Here is a 20,577-nt window from a genome sequence, read left to right as displayed (position 1 = left end):
TTTGTGAGACAGTTTCCCTCTATTGCCCAGGCTGAAGTGCGGTGGTGCAATCTCAGCGCACTGCAACCTCGGCCTCCCAGATTCAGGTGATTCTTGTGCCTCAGCCTCCTGAATAGCTGGGATGACAGGCATGCACCACCACACCCAGCTAATATTTTGTATCTTTAGAAGTGACAGGGTTTCACTATGTTGGCCAGGCTGGTCTCGAATTCCTGGCCTCAAGTGATCTGCCCGCCTCAGCCTCCCAAAGTGCTGGAATTACAGGCGTGAACTACCACACCCGGCCTCAAACCAATTTCTATAGTGCTAACACATTGTTAACAATGTTGCATATATTCCTTGGTCAGGATAAAACCCTAGCTTATTCATTTTTTCCTTAAGGAAGAACGTTCACTGTTTGTTCCCAGACTTTTGCTATGGTGAACAAATGTTTACTACAGTAACAACAGAATATGTCATATACAAACATATTCATTCATCCATTGAATGTTTACTGGCAGATATTTACTGAGCACCAATTACATGTCATGTGGTCTAATGGCTTTTGATATATCAGTGAACGAAACATAGACCTTACATAAGGTGGCAGATGCAATAAATAAATTACATTGTATGTTAGAAGGTGAAGTGCTGTGAGAAAAAGAGAAAAGAAACCAGGAGACAAATGAACCAAGCAGCCTCAGTCCTGCCCTTCTGAGGCTCTCGTGCTCCTCTCCCAAATCCACTCATTCCCTTACTAAGAAATCAAACTCATCAGGCTAAAAATGGGTGCTAAACGACCTACACTAGATTTCTTCGAATGCGTGGCACTCCTTTAATGCCTCTCTGATTCACCAGCTCAACTGGTTTGGGAGCAGATGGAATATAAAGCAGCTCTCATGTTCTCATTTACCCCTCACAGCCTTAAATGAAGACCTCTGCTACACTCCCTCAGAACTGCGGGAGCTCCCACTCTCCCCAAAGATGTCTGTGTCCTATTCACTATTAAAAGGAAAAGAAGGCCGGGCGTGGTGGCTCACGCCTGTAATCCAAGCACTTTGGAGGCCAAGGCGGGAGGATCACCTGAGGTTGGGAGTTCAAGACCAGCCTGAACAACATGGTGAAAAAAAAAAAAAAGGAAAAGAAAAAGTCATCCATACTTCCATCTCCTACTTCTTCCTGCAGTGGCTGAAAGTCACCATCTTCACCTCCCTTTTCTCTCCAATCTCAGGGAAAGTCATGTCTCTCTTCCTTCCTCCTGTCACTGAAATCCTCGGCTTGTTTCCTCAGCCCTGCCCATTTCTTTCTCCCCGGAGTTTTGCTGCATTTTTTGTGGGCCTTTTCTCCTCTGTATTCAATCCTTGTCTCTGTGCTAAATCGTTATGATCCCTCCACAAACATGACCATGACTCTCACATCAGGAAAACTTCCTCCCTGACTTCACAAACTACTTAAAATATTTTGCTTGCCAGGCCAGGTGCGGTGGCGCATGCCTGTAATCCCAACATTTTGGGAGGCCGAGGTGGGTGCATCACGAGGTCACGAGTTCAAGACCAGCCTGACCAACATGGTGAAACCTTGTCTCTACTAAAAAATACAATAATTAGCCGGGCGTGGTGGCGCACGCCTGTAATCACAGCTACTCAGTTTGCAGTGAGCCAAGATCACGCCACTGCATTCCAGCTTGGGAGACACAGCAAGACTCTGTCTCAAAAATATATATGTATTTTGCTTGCTTACACCTTAAAATAATTTTTAAAACTATGTACTCCTTTGCACCTTTTTGAATAAATATATAAAGTACATCAGTAACTGCAAAATATGTAATTTCTGGAGTATTGTAAATATTGATACTTTGAAATAAATTCTTCCATCACCCTTTAATGTTGCCAATGGAATCTAAGAACCCCAGCAATTTTAAACCTGCCATTATTCACTTAAAAAATCATGAACAAGTTCTTCTTTGATAGTTGGAATTTTTATATCATTCCTTTTTACCTTGAACTTCTATTTCTATTCCCACTTTGTCCACAGAATTTTATCCTAATAGAACATATTTGTATGCTTAGAAACCCTTTACTCATCACTTCATCTACCACTCTGCCACAGAAATGTGTATGTAAATTGAAAGTTTAATTTTGCTTTCGTTTCCAATAACCACAGGTCTTTAAGTGTTCATTTTTTTTTCCTGGCTTAAGTTATCCTCAGTGATTATCACTATAAAATGATAAATAATTATCCAAGACAGAAAATAAAGAAACTTTGGGAAACGTATCTCTTATAAGGATGAATAGAAATTTTTTCCAATTAGTTTACTTATCTGGAAATAAATATTCTTAATGTAGAACATACAGTTCAGAATGAATTTTAGTCTGTTTTTCATTTTTATAAATGAAACCTCATTTACATTGGGAAGCCTCATTTACATAAATATGTAGATGAGCTGGAAGAAGCTTTTTAATGGAACTGTCAATTCTGAACTTCTGAATTATATGCGACAAAGATCACATGGCCAACATATCATCAAAAATTGTTTCTAATGACCTATCAGCTCAAAACTTGGTTAGATTCTCCTTCAATTTTGTTAAAGGCAAAATATTGCAAAGAACCCAAGCTGCAAGAGAACCTGCCATCCAGGCCCCAGAGAGACGTGCTTCAGGACATGTATCCCAAAGTTCTGAATATTCTGTTTGGTGACCTGGGGGATTTGTGTCTCTGAGAAATGCTTTATAGTAAGACAGAGATGGGCAGGAAGTCCCTGTTTTATTTTGTTTTTTAAGAGATGGGGTCTTGCTCTGTTGCCCAGGCTGGAGTGCAGTGGTGAGATTGTGGCTCACTGCAGCTCACTCACAACACTTCTGCAGCTTGAAGACAAGTGCCTCCCACACCTGTCCCTACTTCAAGACTCAACTCTAGTGTCTGCCCTGCATCAAGCCTCTTCAGTGCTCTCTGCCGGACGTAGCAGTGCTGCTCCCTGAGCTCCAGGCACTTGCCTGCTCCTCTCTGTGGCATGTACTCGTTCTCTCTCTCGAAACAAGCAGTATGTATGCGCTTTCACCCTCCCCTCCACTTAGCAGGGAACGCCAGTGTTTTCCACCAAAAACGTCTCCCCACCCCAAACAGCTTTTGAAAGAGTACTGACAACCAAGCTGCATTTACTTATAAGCAGGAATTTGTTCTTCCATTTAACAAGTAACCAAAGACACATACATTGTGAAAATATAGTTTATGAAAAAGGTAACATTTCAATCCAGTGGGGAAAAGTTTAAAAGGAATGGAGACAACTGGCTTCCTGACTAAAAGGGGAAAAAAGCTACCTTCACATATTTCACATCAAACTACTGATGAACAAAACATTTATGTATAAATAATGAATTCATACTAGTATTAGAAAAAAGCCCAGGTACCTAAGTTTTACAACTTGAAGCTGAGGAACAGGCTAGTGGTAGCCATATGAGACTTCAGATACTCATTCTGGAGGATGTTTGGCTGTTTGTGCCAAACATATGAAATGTGCCCAACTCATATCAACTATAAATTATGCTATAAATTATTTTGAAAGGATTTTTGTAGCTTTGGCTATAAGAAACATTTAATCTGTGATTGGTTTTTAATATTTGTAATCATGCATGTTCATAAGAACTCCTATGAGGTGGCGTAAATCCTAGAAATTGTTTTCAAATGTATTAAACATTTGTGAAGACCTAATTTATTAGTTAATGGAACTGATATAATGCTATATTTTAAGAGGCTTGTTAAAATAAGCATTTAATTACTTACACCTAGCAATTTTCTTTTTGTTTTCTAGGACAGAAAAATTGTGGGTTTCAAATATTTTTATAGGTTTTTTTTAGATCCTAACAGACCTAAGATCTGTGATCATGGTGTTTACTGAATAAAATAGCTTGAGTAAATATTTCTGCACTTGATATAAAACCCAGATACCACAAAGAAAATAACTGAAGGCTGTGCATGGTGGTTCACCCCTGTAATCCCAGCACTTTGGGAGGCCAAGGCAGGTGGGTCACTTGAGGTCAAGAGTTCGAGACCAGCCTGGCCGACATGGTGAAGCTCCGTCTCTACGAAAAATACAAAAATTAGCTGGTGTTGTAGCACGTGCCTGTAATCCCAGTTACTCGGGAGGCTGAGGCAAGAGAATCACTTGAACCCAGGAGGTGGAGGTTGCGGAGATTGTGAGCTGAGATTGTCCCACTACACTCCAGCCTGGGCAACAGAGTGAGACTCTGTTTCAAAAAAAAAAGAAAATTACTGATAAATTTAAACACATAAAAATTAAAAACTGCTACTACACACACACACACACACACACACACACACACACACATATAAAAGTAAACCCCAAGCCAGGCATGGTGGCTCATGCCTGTAATCCTAGCACTTTGGGAGGCCAAGGTAGGTGGATCACTTGAGTCAGGAGTTTGAAACCAGCTTGGTCAACATGGTGAAACTCCGTCTCAACTAAAAATACAAAAAAATTAGCCATGCATGGTGGCAGGCGCCTGTAATCCCCACTACTCAGGAGGCTGAGGCAAGAGAATCACTTGAACCCAGGAGGCGGAGGTTGCAGTGAGCTGAGATGGCGCCACTGCACTCCAACCTGGGCAACAGAGTGGGACTGTCTTAAAAAAAAAAAGTAAACCACAAACCGGGAAAAGTATTCACATACATACTGCTAGACAAGAGCTAATATCCTTAATTATTTTAAAAGCTTTTTACTAATCAATAATAAAAAGATGAGTAACCCAAAAGAATAACAAAAAAGATTATTCTCAGAGTAGTAAGACATACTAGTAATCATAAAGGTATGTTCAACATCACCCCTATAGAAAGTCAAATAAAAACATCAAAATACTCTGTTTTTTCTACCCATTACTTTGGCAAACGAGAAAAACATAAATAATACCTACTACTGGCAAGAGTGTGTAGAAACAAACATTTTCGTACTTAGACGAATGAAGGCATGTAAATTGGCATAAGTGATTTGAAGGATTTGCCAGGATCCATTAAATTTTTAAGTGGGTGTATCCTTTGACCCAGAAAATCCATTTCTAAATAAGTTCCAGACAAGCGCATGAAGATCTATTTATAATCATCTTTACTGAAGCACTGAAACTTGTGAACAGCCTAAATGCACATCAATGGGAGAGTATTCCAATAAATTATGAAATCAATAAACAGAATGCTACTCTCTATGAAAAAGAACATGGCAAATTTATATATTCTGACATGTAAAAATGTCAACGATATATTATTGAAAAAGAAACTTGCCAATACTTCTATATTGTCTGAATTTTTTACAATGATAGTGTGTCTATGTAATACTTATATGATTAAGGCTATGTGTGTGTATGTAATCATGTGCACATAAAATTTGAAGGAATACACTGCTGACTCTTGAGATAAAATTATGGGGGACTTTCTCTCTGTATTTTTTCTTTTTGAAATTAAAAACCAGTATTGCCACATAAACTTTCTCTGCTAGCTCAAAGCAAGTAAATATTGGTTGACACTGACTTTTCAATCTTCTCATGGCTATACTTTCTGTTAGGTTTTTAAAAATTTGATATGTGATTTTAAAAAGTTTTTTTTTAAGTTACAGTGTAAACAGTTCTTCACTTTTTTTTTTTTTTTTTCTGAGATGGGGCTGCAACCTCTGTCTCCTGGGTTCAAGTGATTCTCCTGCCTTAGCCTCCTGAGTAGCTGGGATTACAGGCATGCTCCACTATACCCAAATAATTTTTTTTTTTTTTTTTTTTAGTAGAGATGGAGTTTCACCATGTTGGCCAGGCTGGTCTCAAACTCTTGACCTCAAGTGATCCACCCGCCTCGGCCTCCCAAAGTTGTTGAGATTAGAGGCCTGAGCCACCACACCCGGCTCAAAACTTATTTTTTAAAAAGTTATTTTCCACACCTCTGCCCCATTTTCTGCTCCCCTTGGGAATCATGTCAATGATTTCAGCTGACTCTTTGTCATTTACCTCCATAACTCTAAGTAACAATTATACTGCTACTCCTTGAGTTTTCAGTTTTAAGTATCATCCATTGACTTCCAAGAGATGAAGGTCAGGACCATCTCTTCTGAATTGATCCTGCCAATATAGTTTTGCTAAAATTTTAGTTGGGTCAATACTGGGTGTTTCCATCACTAGATTACATCAATGTTATTCATAACTAAACTCTGTAATATACAATGAGTGCTTCCTGTCCCTGTAAACCTTCTTGCCTTCCCTAGATCTGACACTTTTTTCTTTCGCCCAGCTTACTACTAATTATCATGAACTCAGCTCCAAAGTCCCCCAACCTTGTGTGTAACTTTCCACTCAAAACATTCAAATATGTTGGGTACTTATCGATTTCATCTACTTGAAGACAAATTTCTGGGACCTGCAGAGGTGCCCTACTCGACTGCCTGCCTCTAGGTGCACTGCTGACCTCTCAGAATGCCCCTGTGCTGCCCCTGGGAGGACATCCGCCTCTCTCTCAAGCTGCGGTTTCTAATGCCTCCTTTTTGGTTTACTTCCTCATTTCGGCAAAGCACCTCCTCCAGTTTGATAAAGGATTTGGGGAGGTAAAGGATTTGTGGAGACCTGAACATCTCAAAGTGTCTCAGTTTCAGTCATATTTAATCAAAATAGTTTGGCTACATATTAAATTGTAAGTTGGAAAATATTTTCCTTTGAAATTTGAAAGGCATTGCTCTATCGTCTTCTAGCTCCCAATGTGGCTAAAAACGTCTGAGGCCATTCTAATTCTTGTGTCTGTGCATGAATCTACTTCTCTTCTCTGGAAGCTTGTAGGGTTTCCTTTGTTCTCAGTTGCTCTGAAATTTCGTGCTGAAAGTGTAGGTCTATTCTCTTCCAGCCTCTGGGCAGTTGGTGGGCTCTTTCAATCTGGAAAATTATGTCTTTAATTGGTGGGAATTTTTCTTGAACTATTTTGTTGACAATTCCCACCTGTTTTTGCTACTCTTTTTTTCTAGATATTCCTATTATCTGGATGTTGCACTTCCATCCTTCAGTTTTCTTATTCTTTCCCTATTTCCTTCCATCCTTTATTTTAATGATTTCCCTATTTTATTTTCTTTTAGTTTTATTTTTTGGGATGTGTGCTTATCTTCCAACACTGCTACTGAGTCTTTAATTTGTACTATTACATTTTTAATTTCCAAGAGTTCCTTTCTATTCTTTTTTTTTAATTACACTTTTGTGTCATGAATGCATTCACTTATTTTATCTAAGGATTTTATATGTAAGTATTCGTATATATATTTTTTCCTCTCTGCATGAGCTCTGCTCCTCTAAATATATTTTTCTGATTTCTTTACTTATTTGTCTCTGTGTACCACAGGCTTTTTCCAAATGTCTCCTGGTTCGTGGTTGTCCACAGAGTCTTAAAAGTGGATACTCAGGAGAACAGAAAGCAGAGTGCATTAGGGTAGGGCTTGCTAACTATTGGTCTCTGTTTCCCAGTAGGGTGCTTTGCCCAAGTCATTTTACTGAGAAACCTCTTGGGCTGGTCCCAAAAGCATCCAGATAAGACTCTTCCAATATCCTGCCCAAAGCGTTTAATCCTGGGTGTCAGCAACATTTTGGTAGTCGAGTTAGGGAAGAAGTCTGGAGATCTCAGTATCTGCACTTCAAGTCTCCTTCTTCCCATTTTCAACATGGTGCCCTATCCACGACTGTGCCTGGTGCCCATGTCCAGAGAGCCTCCTTTTCACCCTCTCTAGAGAATAAGCCTGTCACATACCAGTGCTAGGAAGAGGCAGATGCCTGCAGACGCGAGTGAGGGAGGCAATGGGAGCTGAGAGAGTGTTAAGTGGCCTCTTTAAAAGATGTTCAGCCAGTTCTCTGTGTTTAGCCTCACTTCATCCCTATTTCCAGGGATCCCTAGAGTCTCTGGTACTATTAACTCTTGAGTCCCGAGCAGGTGTCGGGGTGCAAATTGTGTTTCTTCTCAGCTTTCCCCAGTACCAATTTCAGATTCAGCTCACCACATCTATCGCCTGCTTCAGGGCTGAAAAATTTGTTGCTGTTTCTCCTTTCCTTTTAAAAGTTCCTTCACTCTTTTAGAAGGATTTGGGGAGGTGGAAATAAATACATGTTCAATCTGTCCTGCTCAACTCAAAGTCTTTCACTATGCACTGTTTTAAAAAATATCTTTTTACTGAATAAAAAGTAATATATGCTCACATCAGAACATTTTATAAAACAGAAAAATACGGCTTTGGAATGTTTCCATCCAGTTTTTTTCTGTCTCCTTTTGCGTACATCATTGACCTCACTAAACTTACATTTCCCGCTTCTACACCCTTAATTCTCCTATCAATTGGATCATTCCCATCAACATTTCAAACAGGCTTTAGCAATCCCCATCTCAGGCAAACAAGAACTCCCCCAACTGCCCCATATTTCCACTCCCCACAACTAAGCTTCTTGAAATGACTGTCAGCACGTGCCATCTCTACTTCTTTGCCTCCCATCCGCTCCTCACCCACTGACTATCAGGCTGCCACCTCCACTAATCTACCAGTGTTTGTCTTCCTAGGGTCACTGATGATTTTCAGCTTGCAATCCAATGGACACTTTTCAGTCTTCCTGTTCCTAAACTGCACAGCAGAATACAACGCTATTGGGCATACTCTCTCCTTCTGGAAGCATTCTTCTCTAGAAATACCCAACAAGGCACTATCCTAATTTTCCTGCTACCTTTCTGGCCACTCTTTCTGTTTCCTTTGATTCCTCTGGCTCCTTCTTTTTCCAAATCCTGTGACTGGTTTTCAATCCTGGCTGCATATGAAAATCACCTTGGAAGATAAAAAATACTAACACTTGGGCCCCGTGATGAACATATTCCAAATCCCCGAAACTGCCCCAAAGCCAGGGCTTTGCAGGGCATGGCTGGTGTTCTCCTCTCCTCCTGCTCTACAGACTGAGCAACCTAATCTGTCTCTGCTGCCAACACCCAACTGTCCAAATGTGCCAAGGCCAGACGTCTCTACCTCAGACCTCTGTTCTCAACTCCAGACTCCTTTATTCAGCTGCTTTCTCAACACCTTCTCTTTGATGTCTCACAGGGATCTCAAGCCTAATGTGTTTAAAATAGAATTCTCAGTGTTTCTCCAAATCTGAACCTCACATTGCCCTCCCTCTACTCTTACTTAAGCCAGACGCCTGGGAGCCATCCTTAGCACCTCCCTGTCCCTCCCATTCAACTCCCACCAATCCCTAAGTCCTTCCTAGCCCATGGCCAAAATATTTCTTGCCAACAGCCACTTCTCTCTCAGGGCGATGCCAAGGTCTCCCACCTGGAAAAAGAACCTCCGAGTGGTCTCTCAGCTCCCAGACCTTCCTCACTCCAGTTAATTCTCCACGGAGTGGCCAGAACCCCACTCGGTCTTCAAGTTTCCACCAGAAATTCCACGTCCTCAAAGTGGCCTTTCTGACCTCCCAAACTCAAGGGCACCCTTCCTGTCGTGTGTCCCGCAGTCCTGGATGCTCTGCATCCCAGCTGTGTCACAGCTGGTGCCTGTGCTTTCATCTATGTGAGGTGTTTTGGTTGTTAATGTCAGTCTCTCCACAGGAGTTACGTCTGAGGGCAACGGCCTCAGGGTTAATGTAGTTCTTGACATAGTACCTGCTACCAAAGAGATCTGATGAACTAAATAAACATACGAGTGAAACTTATGGTTTCAAAACTCTCCCTAAATGTGATTTTAGTGTGTAACAGTCTATCATATTGTGGTTTGTATTTATACATTGTCATCTATATTTTGGCTTCTTTTTCATGTTAGACTCTCAGGAGGTAAATTATTAGGTCAAATGTATGAACATTTAAAATATTTAAAATATATTTAAAAATAAACCAGTTGTGGTGGCTCACACCTGTAATCCCAACACTTTGGGAGGCTGAGGTGGGTGGATCACTTGAGGTTAGGAGTTCGAGACTAGCCTGGCCAACATGGTGAAACCTTTTCTGTACTAAAAACCCAAAAATAAGCTGGGTGTGGTGGTGCATGCCTGTAATCCCAGTTACTCAGGAGGCTGAGGCAAGAGAATTGTTTGAACCAGGAGGTGGAGGTTGCAGTGAGCCGAGATCATGCCACTGCACTCCAGCCTAGGCAACAAAGTAAGACTCCGTCTCAAAGACAAAACAAAAGAAAACAAAATATATACATGAGTGAGCTGGGATCATGTCATATATATGTATATGTATACACATACACACACACATATAATTAAAAAATAAAAACTTCGGCCAGCCGCGGTGGCTCACGCCTGTAATTCCAGCACTTTGGGAGGCCAAGGCGGGTGGATCACGAGGTCAAGAGATCGAGACCATCCTGGTCAACATGGTGAAACCCCGTCTCTACTAAAAATACAAAAAAATTAGCTGGGCATGGTGGCGCGTGCTTGTAATCCCAGCTACTCAGGAGGCTGAGGCAGGAGAATTGCCTGAACTCAGGAGGCAGAGGTTGCAGTGAGCCAAGATCGCGCCATTGCACTCCAGCATGTGTAACAAGAGCGAAACTCTGTCTCAAAAAAAAAACAAAAACAAACAAAAAAAACCTTCGTATATATTTTAAGACTAGAAAGCCTCAAATTGCTGTCTTGAGAGACTGAAATGATAAGCCCTCTGAGTGGCAATATCTGAGCACACATATTTCAGCCATGCCTTCTGGCTCGCTTAATCTTGGCTAATTTGCTAGGTGAAGATGGTGCCTGGTTTCTCCAGGGCCATGAATGAACGCGAGCCTCTTTTCTAATTTGCTAGGTGCAGTAATTTGCTAATTACTCTTTGCTAATTTGCTAGGTGAAGATGATGCCTGGCTTCTCCAGAGCCGTAAACGAATGGGAGCCTCTTTTCTGAGTATTTGGAGGGCTGACATCTGAATTATCTTTGGATCTCTGGCTGATTTTCCTCAACCAAAAGTTCACCCTGCCATGTGCCACACTGTCACCAACCTCCCATCCTCATCGACTTTTAAATTCCTCTTTTCTGTCTTCCAGAATGAACTCAGGGTTAGCCCCTCTCCTCGAGTTAAATTTTAGGCAAATGTGTGGAAAGTGGTGCTGCTGGATTTCTCTGGGACATGCCAGTACTTGTATTTTCACAGGCTCTGCCTCTCCCAGAAGTCCCCTTCTCACTCAGTATATGGGGCTGACATTACTTCATGTTCCTAGAATATCTGTTTGGAGCCAGTTGATAGGTCCCCAAATCAATGACATTAATTCCTAACAAGACCTGGCTGTTGGCCCCAAACAGAGTTCTCCAGGTAGATCACCCTCTTTCAGCAGACATGATCACCAGTGACACTCAGCTATGTTCACACGCCACGCCTGCCCACAAAGTTCAAGGACCAGCTTCCAATGATGACCATCGAGGTAAGTGATTCAAGTCCAAGGGCAGTTCCAAAGAAGGGGCTTCAAAGAGCAACCACACACCACGAGAGCACCTGCAGCGTGGGTGTGTGGGCCACTGACCCGGCTGCTGTGAATGGGGCAACCCTCCGGGCACACTGATAGTGGCCGGCATTTACTGAGCCACTGCCACGTGCCAATCACTGTGCCAGGCCCTATGGTTAAACATTAGTGCCAGTTCTATTTTACAGATGAGGAAACTGAGACTCTAAAACGATAAAGCAACTAAAATCCCACCACCAGTAAGCAGGAAAACTGTCCTCAGATACAGGCCTTCTCTCACCAGAATCTGCAAGTGAACCACCTGGCCTCTGGTCGGCCTCCCTGGGCGCCTATCTGCAGAGTCCACCTACACGCCATCCTGCTGGAGTTGTGCATATATATAGCCTGTTCCCAGTAACGGCCATGTATGCCCCTTATCCCTCCAATGACCACCTGCAGGACTCAGGGTGTGGCCCTTCTCTCGAAAGCGCCAGGAATTTCAAGCACTAGTGACTGCTTAACAAGTGATTGCCTTTTTTTGAGTTTCTTGCTTTATTTCCTACAGCGAGTGAGGTGACACTTGGTCATGTCAAAAAATTCTGAGACAGTGAACCCAACGTGATTCCCATTAATCAACCAGTTGGGCTGCTGGTGATCATGGTGCTCCAAAGCAGGTCCTGGCACCTGCAGGCCTCTTTCCTGCTGACATCTCCTGGCAGGGCCTACCTTGGATTGTGCTGCCTCATGCTGAGGCTTCCTCAGTACTGAATGATCTAGAATGCAGAGCTGCAGACCACCCTTAGCCACTCACCAGCACTGGGATCTGTCGGCGTCTCGCCCTCCTCAGAGTCTTCCTGCTCCTGCATGGTGGGCCGCTCCCCGCGCTCCATCTGTGACATGAGGTCTGGTTTGGAAATTGCATAGTCTGGGCAGAAGAAAGGAAAAAAATGCTCCGGGATGAGGTTGCACTGGATGCTGTTAAGGTATCATCTGTGGGTGTGTGATTCCAGGAGCAGCTCCTCCACTGGGGGCCAGTAATGGAAAACCGCCAAGCCTCCTCCCCTTTTCCTGAGAGCCCACTGTGGGTGTGTCTGTGTGTGCGTGTGCATGTGCGGCGCGGGGGTGTAGGGGGATCATGTTGTTCAGAGGTGGTCAAAACCTGCCCAGGTTTTCATGACAAAGGCAGAAGGTATTTGAAATTTTGTAAAGTAAAACGGTAATTCTGGCTGTGCGCAGTGGCTCACACCTGTAATTCCAGCACGCTGGGAGGCCAAGGCGGGTGGATCATCTGAGGTCAGGAGTTTGAGGCCAGCCTGGCCAACATGGTGAAACCCCATCTCTACTAAAAATATAACAAATTAGCCAGGCGTGGTGGTGGATGCCTGTAATCCCAGCTACTTGGGAGGCTGAGGCAGGAGAATCTCTTGAACCTGGGAGGTGGAGGTTGCAGTAAGCTGGGATCGCACCACTGCACTCCAGCCTGGGTAATAAGAGTGAAACTCCATCTCAAAAAAAGAAAAAACAAAAAACTAATTCTGATTAAAATCTAAAAGCCATAAAATAAAATACTGATAGATTTTCTTACATAAAATGAGTTCTCACTTCTTTGGAAATAGAGTTAAAAGATTAAGAAACTTGGAGGAAGCCGGGTGCGGTGGCTCACGCCTATAATCCCAGCACTTTGGGAGGCCAAGGTGGGTGGATCATGCGGTCAAGAGATTGAGACAATCCTGGTCAACATGGTGAAACCCCATCTCTACTAAAAATACAAAAATTAGCTAGGCATGGTGGTGCATGCCTGTAGTCCCAGCTACTCGGGAGGCTGAGGCAGGAGAATTGCTTGAACCCAGGAGGCGGAGATTGCGGTAAGCCGAGATCATGCCATTGCACTCCAGCCTGGGCAATAAGAGCGAAACTCCGTCTTAAAAAAAAAAAAAAAAAAAGAAACTTGGAGGAAATATTATATACATATATATATATATGTTTGTCATATGGCAAGGGTTACTATCCATAGTCATACATAAAGAACTTTTATAACTAGTAAAATTGCAAAGCTATAAATAGGTAATTCATAGAAGAAATATGAATGGTCAATAAATATATAAAAAGATGCACAAGTTCACTAATCATCAAGGAATACATATTTAGATAAATTAGGTATCATTTTTCACCTGTAAAAAAGGCTAATATTTAAAATAGAAGAACATCAGCTCAGCCCAGGGTATGAAATGGCATTTCCACACACCCTTGCAGAAATATCAACTGGCTCAGCCTGCTGGAGAGCACCAGGCAGTAGCAATAAAACTGTAAATGTGCATCCTGTTTACTTGGCAATCCCAATTCTTAGTATCTGTCCTACTGAAACACACAGAAGTGCACAAATACACAGAGGTTTATCACAACACTTGGTAACAGTGACAAAAACAGAATCAACCTACTGTTCAGCAACAGCAGAAAGGTCAAAAGCCCTAAAGGTTCCCCTGGAACACTGCACCGTCTTTCCAAGGAGGCCTATGTGGAACACTCTCTACATCCCCACATTAGGTAAAATCAGTGAACAGACCCCTCCGTGCAAACCCCAAACTGCATGTGCATCAGTGAATGTATCATGCTTATATCTGCACATGTAAAAAAAGATGAGAGAAAACATGGACCAAAGGGTTCATGGTAGTTACCTCTGGGGAGTGGGGCTGGTAAATGCGTGGTAGTTGCTCTTAATCATAGAAATCATTTAAAGTGTTGAATTTTCACAATTAAAAAAAGAAGAATTTTTTTTTTTTTTGGAGATGGAGTCTTGCTCTGTCACCCAGGCTGGAGTGCAGTGGCACGATCTCGGCTCACTGCCACCTCTGCCTCCCAGGTTCAAGGGATTCTCCTGCCTCAGCCTCCCCAGCAGCTGGGATTACAGGCGTCCACCACCATGTACAGCTAATTTTTTGTATTTTAGTAGAGATGGGGTTTCACCATGTTGCTTAGGCTGGTCTCAAACTCCTGACTTCGTGATCTGCCTGCCTTGGCCTCCCAAAATGCTGGGATTACAGGCATGAGCCACCCCACTCAGCTGAAAAATTAAAAGCAAGAGAATATATCCCACGGGAAGGTATGTATAAAATTATCAACTCTGGCTGGAATCAAAGTTTCTATGTGACAACACATTTAAATATTTCTTTTAAGATAACATTTTTTATACATACCCAAGGAGTTCTCCACATCACAGAAACAGATATATAAAAGTAAAGTACATTTTGTCAGGTTTTCACCCTTACATAGTTTTAATGAAAATCATAAGAATCCACAGACTCTGGGGTAAGATGGATCTCCATGAAACAAGCATTTAACCTCCCTGATCACAGCCTCGGTGTTCAGCCACCTGAATCATCAAGCAGGAGTGTGAACACCTGTGTTAGCCACCCCAACAGCTTGGCTGTGGTGGTCCAAGGAGGTGATTCTTGTACAGCACTTCAAATGTGGCTGGTACACAGTAGGCACTCAGCACACTTTTTGTTCATTCTTTTTTCCTTGTTTAATTATAGTTTGCTGGACAAATTATTATAAAAGGAATCTGTGAGATAAAATAGGATGATGGTGAGAGACCATCGATACCTAGGTCTTTCTCCTCCTTCTTGCCCCAGCAGCTTCTCCGTGGTGTCTCAATTTACAGACCGTTCTGGCCTGGGCCGCACTGATGCGTGTGGGTATATGAGGGCATTGGTTTTAATTTGTTGTGCTCTCTAAAATTCCGTTTTTCTTGCTTGCGATTATTGGCTCTGCTGGGGTTCAGAACTCCCTAAGGCTATGAATGCACCTCGAGCTTGCATCCAGGCAGCCCCCCATGGGTGAAGCCTTCTCCTTACCCATGGAAACCAGGGACTCATAGTTGCCTCTCATCACATTCTTGTAGAGCTCCTTCTGCCACTCAGACAGGTTTCCCCACTCCTGCTCCGAGAAGTGGACAGCGACATCATCAAATGTGACAGGGACCTGAAACCACACAACAGACTCGGCTTGGACCTGCTGGAAGCAGTCACAGGCCCCTGGCTGGCCAATCCCAAGTCCCAAATCCCTGGCTCTGGGTCTTCACCTGGGACTTCTCCAGAAGTCTGGCCACTATCCTGGCCCCAGAGAGTGAGGGGCCTGTCTTGTCTGATGCTTTTCTTCCCCTTCAGGATATAATTCTTTAAGCTCTAAAGTATGGTCTGTGGACCAGCACCAATGGTGCTACCAGGAAACTTGCCAGAAATTTGGACTCTCAGACCTCACCCTAGACCTACTAAATCAGCTTCTGCATTCAGTAACATCCCCAGGAGATCCACGTGCACAGTAAACTTTGAGGCGTGCTGGCCTAGAGAACTGAGTCTGTTTTCTCTCTACATATGGCTGTGAAAGGGGGCAGCAGCACTGAAGAAGACAAAGCAAGCCAGTCCACACCCAAGCTCTTTCGGAACCTTCTGGAAAATAATATACAAACCTAACTTCTCTAGCTTTTTAAAGGAAACCTCTTGAAATCAGTTTTCCGGGCACTAACATGGCTTATAAGTGAACTGATAAAAATGTGGAGCAGGACAGATTCTTGTGATGTTTAATCCAAGCTCCTTCCTCTGCTGCGATTGTGAAGCTAACGCGCCCTCAGTGACTGATGGTAAAGCCTCTACAGGGCTCTCACCGGCCTTTGACTTCTTATCCTCTGACACAATGGACAGCTCTGCCGAACACCCTTCTAAACTGACAACCCCCGATCCCAGGGGCATTTCTATACTAGCCTATACTCTCATCAACAGGAGAAATAATTTGATTTTGGCACATCCCGGCAACTGGGATCACTGTATTTTTTTTCCTTTCTCCACCACCCCTTTCTTTCATATTACATTCCTAAACCACACTCCAATTCGGATCCCTTCCTTGGGAAGCCCCAGTTGGGATGTGCTTACCTTGGGAACTTCTCCATTGCTGCCAGGGGGCAGCCGCAGGATCCAGAAATTTCTGTTTTTCAGTAGGTTCTCCATGTTCTCTAGCCGCCTCTGCAGCAGCCCATACTCCTGCAGCAGGGTCCCCAGCACGACCCACTTGCTCTCCAGATGGTTTGCGAACTCCACGGCTGTCTTCTCGCAGTCAGCTATCTTCTTTTCATTAGTCCCGGTCCTGCCTTCCAGGGTCAGTAGCCTCATGGCCTGGGCCTCCAGTTTCCTTTCCACTGCCTGGACGGCAGCCCACACGGCCAAGCGGGTGATCTCCGCTGTGGGGAGCGGCTGTTCCTTCTGGACTGCGGAAGAGATCTGGAAGGGGGTGTCCTTTTGGGAAACTGGGCTCTGGAGCAGAGGGTCCATGTCGGTCTCAGGAACTGTTGGGGAAAGGGTCAAAGAGTCTTTCTCAGGAGCTTCAGGGGAGTGAACGGGAGCTTCTTGGTGGTGGGGAGAGTGGGAGAGAAGGGAGATTTCTTGTTCAGCAGCAGCTGGGAGTGGATACTGGGTCCCTTCCCGGGAAGCCAGGGGGCCCTGGAGAGGAGTCTCTTGCTCAGAAGCGGCAGAACACAGGAGTGAGGGTCCCTTCTGGAGTACATGAGGCATCCGGCCAGAAGTCTCTTGCTTGGGAGCACTGGAAGTTTGGGGCAGGGAGCCTTGTCGGGGAATGGTGGGAGACAAAGAAGGAATTTCTTTGGGAGGAAGAACACGGGATTGGAGCAGAGTTTCTCGGGGGAGTCCAGCAGGGGCCTGACGTAAGGTTTCTTCTTGCGGAACACTGGGGAACGACAGAGGTGATGAGCGTTGATTCTCCATGTCCAGCTGCTGAACCTGTGTTCAGGGAAGGAAGGAAAAGAGGATTGAAGGCCACCATCTCCAGCTAGGAAAATAAATCCCAAAGACCAGCATACACATAAAAATTGCTTCCATTTGGGTAACAATGACATGTACTCCTCAAATGTGACTCTCTTCTGGAGACCACAGCACCAATTTAGATATCAATTATGACACTATTATTAACAGCAAATAAAAGATGACTATGCCACTTTTTTTTTTTTTTGAGACAGAGTTTCACTCTTGTTACCCAGGCTGGAGTGCAATGGCGCTATCTCGGCTCACCGCAACCTCCGCCTCCTGGGTTCAGGCAATTCTCCTGCCTCAACCTCCTGAGTAGCTGGGATTACAGGTACGCGCCACCATGCCCAGCTAATTTTTTGTATTTTTAGTAGAGATGGGGTTTCACCGTGTTGACCAGGATGGTCTAGATCTCTTGACCTCGTGATCCACCCGCCTCGGCCTCCCAAAGTGCTGGGATTACAGGCTTGAGCCACCGCGCCCGGCGCCACCTTTTGTTTCTTACAGAGCCATCTCCTTTTACACAACATACATGGCACAGGTACCTTATGAGCAGCAGTGTGGGAGAGGGGAAAGGGTGCTGGACTCCTGTGAGAACACTTGGATTTTGGCCCTGTCTACACCTACTGCCGCCTGTGTCACTCTGGATCCGTCATTTGACCTCGCTGTTCTTAGTGTCCTGTGTCGTCATCCATAAAACGAGGATAACAATATCTGACACACGCACTCCCTGAGTTGTTGGAGCACTGCACATAAAATTTGAAGAAACAAAAGAGCAGAATTTTGTAAAAGCCAAGCACCTACTATCCCACATCTCCCAGTGGGGGTGGGGGTGGGGGCTCACCAGCAGGAGCCAGCACTGTTAACATTCTTGACTCAAAGGTGGACTTGGCATCCAGCCCCTACCACTTCTACCAGCATTAGGCCTGTGTGGTGCCCTGGGTTCCTTCCTTTGCTTGGTCCAAGAGTAAGGACACGACATTATCTGAAGTTTCCCAGACTCTTACTCTTTGATACCAGTTGCACACTGCAGACTCATCTCAATGAGTCAGTACGGTATATGTTTGACCTGGAAACACCTTTTATGTGCCCAGCCCCTGCTGTAGAGGCTGAATGGACTTCTGGGCATTCTGGCCTGGCTTCTCCTATCAGCAGAAAGAGAGATCGAGGCAGGTAGTTCAGCCACTCCTAGGAATGGGCAGCGGTTCACTGCAGTAGGTGTGCTCAGGTGGTCTGGGTTCCACCCTGGGGTTTCTGAGGTGGGGAATGAGGAAGCAGGAAGGCCTGGAAGGACGGGAAGCAGAGCAGAAGTCAGCCGGACTGGTGACTTGCAGCCAGATTTGGGAGGACCAGACCACCATAAAGACTTGGAGTCCTTCTGGGATTTCAGTGACCCACGCTCTCCTCATTCCCCACCCTGCCATACTCACATTGAGAGAATTCTTGAATCACTGGGGAGGTGACGCCACAATCTTCTGTGAGTGCCTAGTTCTGTACTTACCTACCTAGATCCTCAATATCTCTATTGGAACCGAACACAATTTCTCCTGTAACAATTTTTGTCCACTCCCTTATCCTCTTCCTCCAGTGAATCTGCTCAGTTACTGTGCTCTATATCCAAGTGGTCTTTAATTAAAATTTCAATTTTCTTAATTTGAAAATTAGCATATCCCCAGTGTTCAGTCTGACATATAGTATGTGTTCAATAAATGCTTGCTGAAGAGTAAATTGTTGAGATACAAAAGAATTATTAGGATAAATCATGAAGTTCCTTTAGTCACCTATCAGAGACTTATCTAAAGCTATTCCATATCTTCTACAGCTTTTTTTCTTTTATTGGTTCATTCATAGGTGACAACTATGACAGCATCGCACTTTTAAGCCAAGGACTGAAGATTCAAGACCCTATTCACAAAAGGTCTTTGAGGTAGCATCGTTTAATAGCCTCTGCCACTAACCAGATATGAGCACTAATCAGCTGGGAATGGCTAACAATTATCCAGCATTTATTATGTGCCATGAGCTGTGTTAAGCATTTTAAAGGATTATCTCATTTAATCCTCACAAAATCTATGAAACAGGTACTAGAGTTACTATCCATAGTTAGTACAGGAAGACAATGGGGACAGGAGAGGCTGCCCCAGGTCCCACAGTGGTCTGGTTCCACAGCCTGCAGGTGACCTCAAGGCCTTCGCTGTCAACTGAAGCAGCTGGCCAGGCAGGTGCGTGCTCTGAATCTTTTTACCTTGAAAATCCCGAGGCCTGGATATTATTAATACACAAAGACCTGTGGAGGTTTGATAGGGTTGGGAGGGGTGGGGAGGAAAGCTTTGCTTTTAAAGATATCATTTAAGTTGGGGTCAGGGACCTCTGAAAATCCAATGAAAGTTTTGGGTTCTTGTCCTCAAAACAGACACAAGGGCACAGGCAAACATCTCCAAGGAACTCACAAGACCCCTAAACCTGCCGGCTCATCAACAGCTAAACCAACTCTCAATTCTTCACTAGGGGGAAGGCAGGGCAGGGGGCCCTCTAGGCTAGGCACCTGGCTCTCAGGAAAAGTGGCTTCCTAACGCAACACAATAGGCACATTCCAGCCCTTGCCTCAGAGGGAGATTAGGGTATCTGCCTAGCACTAGAAAGAAGGGAAAAAAATCCCTGGGGGGTAAGTCAGTCTCTCTGAGTAATGCAGGGGTTTAACTGAAACAATGAAGAAAAAACAAAACAAAACAAAACAAAAAAACCTCCAGTATAGCAAACAGAGCCAGCAGACCAAGGCATCTTTACCAGCAAGACAAATCAGAGCTCAAAGGAAAATACTATTTCTTTCCTATTATTAGACTGTCTCTCTCCATTTCCGGATTTGGAGGACAGTAGAGGGGCCACAGGAGCGTTTTCCCTCCCTTGCCCCCCAAATAAAAGCCCTTTGCTATAATTTCATCCATCCAGGTAAACCTGTGGCTTATCTTACCCTAAGCAGGAAGAAATGGCCAAAGAGAGAGAGGAACTGTAAATACATCTAAACGTGATAAGTTCAAATTCTCAAAAGGCTGGTAGGGGGTTAGAGGGAGAATTCTTCTAAACCATATTCTTAGGATTTAACCGTCCCTCCCTCCCCCGAGGATCAGGAGTGGACTGGGTCTCCAGGATTCATGCCACATTAGCAGAAGCATCCATAAGCACAGTATCTGACTTATTAAGAAAGTCGTGCCATTTTTTTTGAATGACCCAGTGTGGTTCACCCAGCAGTATATGCCATTCAAGGGCCCCGAAGGCCTGAGCCCAGAGAAAGGCATGAAAATATCTTCATTTTATTTTATTTTCTCAGGAGTTTTTTTTTTTTTTTTTTTTTTTTTTTTTTT

At 43.9% G+C, this 20,577-nt stretch overlaps 1 protein-coding gene across 4 annotated transcripts in view; it reads right to left on the bottom strand.

Moving 5' to 3' along the window:
- The window catches only part of ZNF777 (zinc finger protein 777), a 29,525-nt gene that overhangs the window by 6,932 nt on the left and 2,016 nt on the right, over positions 1–20,577 (bottom strand). For all 4 annotated transcript variants that reach the window (XM_017520982.2, XM_017520979.2, XM_037735865.1 and 1 more), the window contains exons 2-4: positions 16,331–17,191; positions 15,257–15,383; positions 12,214–12,327 (exon numbers count right to left, since the gene is read on the bottom strand). In XM_017520982.2, the coding sequence (XP_017376471.1) occupies positions 12,214–12,327; positions 15,257–15,383; positions 16,331–17,176 (1,087 nt within the window). In that variant the 5' untranslated portion in view covers positions 17,177–17,191. The remainder of the gene's footprint in view (positions 1–12,213; positions 12,328–15,256; positions 15,384–16,330; positions 17,192–20,577) is intronic.

Source organism: Cebus imitator, unplaced genomic scaffold (assembly GCF_001604975.1).
Source record: "Cebus imitator isolate Cc_AM_T3 unplaced genomic scaffold, Cebus_imitator-1.0 Scaffold20, whole genome shotgun sequence".
NCBI classification, from domain to species: domain Eukaryota; kingdom Metazoa; phylum Chordata; class Mammalia; order Primates; family Cebidae; genus Cebus; species Cebus imitator.
Note: the sequence above shows the minus strand (reverse complement) of the source record. Positions and strands in the feature narration are given on the sequence as shown.